General features: G+C 36.5%; 1 protein-coding gene across 1 annotated transcript; it reads right to left on the bottom strand.

Annotated features, from left to right (window-relative positions):
* On the bottom strand, nt 1–4,450 carry LOC7455972 (formate dehydrogenase, mitochondrial). Its single transcript, XM_002320465.4, has 6 exons — nt 4,173–4,450; nt 2,653–2,824; nt 1,366–1,906; nt 669–793; nt 417–529; nt 1–309 (listed from the first exon to the last, which is right to left on the bottom strand). The coding sequence occupies exons 1-6, from the start codon at nt 4,269–4,271 to the stop codon at nt 196–198; spliced, it is 1,164 nt and encodes a 387-aa protein (XP_002320501.1). The 5' UTR covers nt 4,272–4,450; the 3' UTR covers nt 1–195.
* Between the last annotated feature and the right edge of the window lie 394 nt (nt 4,451–4,844).

Genomic DNA, 4,844 nt, shown 5'->3' with positions numbered 1-4,844 from the left:
GAGTCAAACGAAAGCCAATCCACTAGCAGCCAAAAAAGCTGAATTAAGATGGGTACACGCATGTTTATCACGAGGTTGTAGATGAGATCATCACCGTCATAAATTCTCTTATTACAACTCTCTTATTGATTTCTCAGGGAAAACTAGAGACCTCTCTAAAGATACATTCATTATTCATAGACCTTGTGCTCTGCATCACAGGTACTGACTGGCCAGTTTGCCCTCCTTCACAATGTAATTCTGTGGAGGAAATTCTTCTCCCTTGAAGTATCTGTCAAGCATGTCCTTAACTCCGGCGGCGTATCGCAACTGCGCATTTTCCATTAACGATTCAAGTTGCATTCAGCCAAAGAAGAAATTGAGTGGAGATATTTTAGGGAAAAAAAAGGAGGGAGAGATTTAAGAGCCAAAAGTACCTGTCCATCTATAGTGGTTCCAGAAATATGGGGGGTCATTGCATGGTTCGGCATGTAACGCCATGGATGGTCCTTGGGAGCTGGTTGCGGATTCCAAACATCTCCACTGTAACCTGCAAATCATGTGTCCACGGAATTAGGAACACAGCAAATTGATAGTTCGTGTTATTTTAACTGAGGCCTCGGTATCCTCGTGGCTGCTCCAAGTTTCATATCTACCAGCTAAATAAATTTAGATGGTTGTTTTGTTACCTCCAATCTGTCCACTGGAGCAAGCATCAACAACTGCTTGAGTGTCCATGATTGCTCCTCGGGCATTGTTAACAATAAGAACTCCTTTCTTCATCTTTGCAATCCTTTCTTTGTCAAACATCCCTCTGAAACGAAAAGGGATTGATTTGAATAATATGAAAGAAGCAAGTTAAACAAAATTCTATTGTTAGACGGCATATTTATCAACTACACACACTGTTGCGAAGCTGTCATCCCAGAGCAGGTAGGTTACAATACAATCAACATTCACTCAAATAAAGCTGTATATATACTCGATTCAACAACACTCAGGAAAAGTGCTTTCTGCATCATATAAACATAGCAGGTTTGAGAAATCACAAACCCCTTGAATGGCTATGGAAAACTATACAGGAAAACTTCAATGGTTGATGCATCGTACAAACATGGGTACAATCGGATAGCATGCCTGCCAAACAATTGATGGCTTTTCCAGTATGGTCTTCCGCAGCCATTCAAGAGGTTAGAATCCAGTAAACAGAAGCCAATCAATCAGGAGCCAGTTTTAGTAGCAGAAATGAAATTAAGTATCCTTTATATTTATGCCTGCAAGTTGATCTTGCTGTTCTCTTAGGTCATTTTCAGAAGGGGGAAAGAAGAGGTTTTAAGGACGCAAAAGATCCAAACTTCCATATTTAAATTTCATTGAAAATCATACCTTGTTTTCTCTGTAAGCGGCGTGTTGATGACAACTACGTCACATTTAGAAAGCAATGAATCAAGATCCTCCTCAAACTTTGCCCCTGTCTGTTTCTCCAATTCTGGATCCATCTTAAGTCTGTCATGATACAGTAGGTTGCAATTGAAAGGCTTCAACCTCTGGAGTAAAAGCTTTCCAATGCGTCCAGCACCAACAGTTCCCACTGTCTTTCCTTCAAGATCATAAGCTCTGTAGGCGATAGCTGCCACATTCCACTCCCCATTGATAACTTGATGATATCCAGGTAAGAAATTTCGTACAAGAATAAGGATTCTCATGAGCTCATCTTCTGCAACCGAGACGACATTGCTTCCTGTGACCTCTGCAACAGTTAACCCAGCAGCAGCTGCTGCCTCCAAATCTATATGATCAGAGCCTATTCCAGCAGTGAGAAGCAGTTGCAGATTTTTTGCCCTCTTGATCCTTTCTGCCGTTACATAGGCGGGGTGGAAAGGGGTAGTAATGAGCACATGGAGATCAGGAATATGCTTTTCAAGTTCTGTAACAATTACACGGCAAGGAGATAAAAAAATCAGCAAACTGGCCATACTAATATTCTTGGTAATAGAAGGCTCACATTCTCTAACAATTGTGTTTATAAAAAAAAACTATTTTAGCAGCTATAAAAATTTGAGATTTACAAAGCATAGCAGCTATAAAAATTTGAGAAAAGCATAGCAGCTATAAAAATTTGAGATTTACAAAGCATAGCAGCTATGGTAACAAGTACAGTTAATAAAAAAAGCATATATTCCAATCAACATTACCAACAAATCACAGCAGGGTGGACAAAAGACAGAGACATGCACCACTAAATATAAAAATCAAGCAATTAAAGTTGTAATTAAAGCAACTCAACAGTGATTTTCTTATTCCCAAAAGAGCACACTTTATATCTTGCTCTGCCATTGGTGATCTTATGTTATCTTCTTTTGTTTGGTTCAGTCATATGCTATCTTGACATCTGTTAATGCCATCACTACGGTTAGGCTATAATATTTAACCTAATTAGTTGAGAATCAGGGAACGATTGGATTGATGACTCCGCCTTCCACCAGCCAAATGCTTACTCTCATTGAAAAGAGGGCAGCGCTTAACATCCTATATATTCAAGAATGAAGCTTGAACCAAGAAACTAGATGCTTAACAACACCAGCTTTGTAGGCTTACTTCGGTTTATGTAAAGTCAGACACGTAAAATGAGCGCACACAACGAAATAGTGTACAAAACACACACACACTCACCAGAATCCAGTCCTTCTTTGTCATCAGTGACAATGTACTGGTGGCCTTGTGATTCCAGCCAGTCACGAATGCCCAAAGCTCCTTCCAAGGAACCCACAAAATTAGGATTCAATGAAGCATACTCATTTGCTTTGTAAAACACCCCAACAATTTTTTTGCTTTCTGCCGAAGCCTGTGAACACATGAATGAAACAATGACTTGAATATACGATACATGGCAAAGGCAGAATGGTTTATTTCATTTTTTGTTTGTTTCAATGAAATTACACTGCAAGGAATATTCAATTAGTTTTGATAAGCTGCAAGAACTAAGAATTTTACAAATTGATTTTAAGTTGTTTTTTAACTTTTGACTCAAAGAAAAGTCATAGGTATATTTGTCTTAAATTTAAATCAAAAGAGACATATTCTTCAACTTGTGAAAGCCATTTGCAATTACAATCAAATATTATTCATCTCTTGGAGAAGACACTGATATTGGTTGAGTTACAGTTCGTTGGCTTCATGGCTTATTGTTGACCTGAATAATTAATTAGTGTAAACTAATATCATTAGCAACTCAACAACTGGGACCAAGTTTACAATAAACACATGTTGAACTTTGATCCATCCCCATAAGGTGGTTTGGGATCAATTTTAACCACCTCTTAGGCTTTTAATTTTGACAATTAGCTGCCTAAGTTTCGAAAGAATTTCAAGGCGACTCAGTTAATTAATTGAGTTACATGGTATGGTAACGCGCCATGCTAAGTGGGGTTTAATTATAAGACTTACGAACTTGAAGACTGAATTGAAACATTTCTGAAGTTCAGACACTAGAAACTAGCAAACAGCAAATTATAAAAAATAAGTTTAAAAGAAATTGATTCTATTTTTCCCATAATAAGTAAATATTTAACAGCAATACTGTTGAGTTTTTCCTTGAAAAAAAAAATAAATATAATTTAAGAAATCATAATTAACTCACAGTATTTATTTTTATAATTTTTTATTCTATAGGGTCATATTCGCTCGGCATTAATAAAAAATTTACGAGACTAGGCTACGGTGACAGCGATGAGCATCAAAGACGAGCTGGGACAACGAATGAGAAAGAGTGTTAGGTCACGTGTCCTTGCTAACGAGTGGATAAGTGAGGCGTTACACGTTCGTGTAACGTATAAAATAAATGTTTGAGAATATGTTTATGATTATTTTTTAAAGTGATTAAAAATTAATTTTGATAATCATTTAAAAATATAACAAAAATATTTATTTAAAAAAAATAAAAAAATTTCAAACGCAAAAACGGGAAAAAAAACCCACGACTTGAGAATTAGGTTGGAAGTCGCCCTCTGCTTCACAGATGCATCGTAATAATTCAGTTGGAAAAAAAAGAGGAAAATATATTGATGATCATGATCAATTCTCCTCACAGATGATGGAAAAAGACTCGATCCGACTTGAGACCGTTGAATTGAAGTCAAATTTGTCAAGATTGTTTTAGAAAATAGATGAGGAGATAGAATTGAGTTGCTTACATGGAGAAGCCTAGTTGAGGAGCCAGAACTCACAGATGATGCTGGTGATGAAGACGAGAAAGCGCGAATTGCAGAGGTAGCAGCACGCTTCATGGCCATTGTTATTTTTGTTGTTATTTGAGCTGAAACCTTGAGATGTGAGGGTGAACTGAAGTAGGATGTGTATTATATAGAGGGAGAGAGGTCGGGGATGGGGTCGGGAATGACGTGGCAAACTTTTTCTTCTTCTATACACGGGAAGGGATAATCTCGACTGATTGCTTGATAATAAAACTCAATTCCAACACAACTCCTTCATTTGTTTAAATTTATGAATACATATAGATTTTTTTTATTATGTATTTTGAGGAATGACGTGGCAAACTTTTTCTTGTGTGAAATTTTAAAATTGATAAAAAAACTCAATTCCAACACAACTCTTTGATTGGTTTATATTTATAATATTTGGCTTTCCCTCGTCCCGCCCGAGGGGAGAGAGCGTGGGCCAGCCTTTGCTGTAGATTCCATGCATGTTTTTTGACAAATTGCGTGGCAAACTTTTTCTTCTCAATTGAGATGTTGTTGGAGGAGGTTGATTTTTAAGTTTTTTTTTTTTTTGAAAATATATTAAAATATTTTTTATTATTTTAAAATTTATTTTTAATATTAGTATAATAAAATATTAAAAAAATT

Source organism: Populus trichocarpa, chromosome 14, assembly GCF_000002775.5.
Source record: "Populus trichocarpa isolate Nisqually-1 chromosome 14, P.trichocarpa_v4.1, whole genome shotgun sequence".
NCBI lineage: Eukaryota > Viridiplantae > Streptophyta > Magnoliopsida > Malpighiales > Salicaceae > Populus > Populus trichocarpa.
Note: the sequence above shows the minus strand (reverse complement) of the source record. Positions and strands in the feature narration are given on the sequence as shown.

Bases quoted from the DNA above. Each gene is read 5' to 3' on its own strand.
- LOC7455972 (XM_002320465.4), bottom strand. From the start codon at position 4,271: ATGGCCATGAAGCGTGCTGCTACCTCTGCAATTCGCGCTTTCTCGTCT. The intron at 2,825-4,172 runs GTAAGCAACTCA...ATGTGTTCACAG, and splicing joins CCTCAACTAGGCTTCTCCAT to GCTTCGGCAGAAAGCAAAAA. The intron at 310-416 runs GTACTTTTGGCT...GAAAATGCGCAG, and splicing joins GAACCACTATAGATGGACAG to TTGCGATACGCCGCCGGAGT.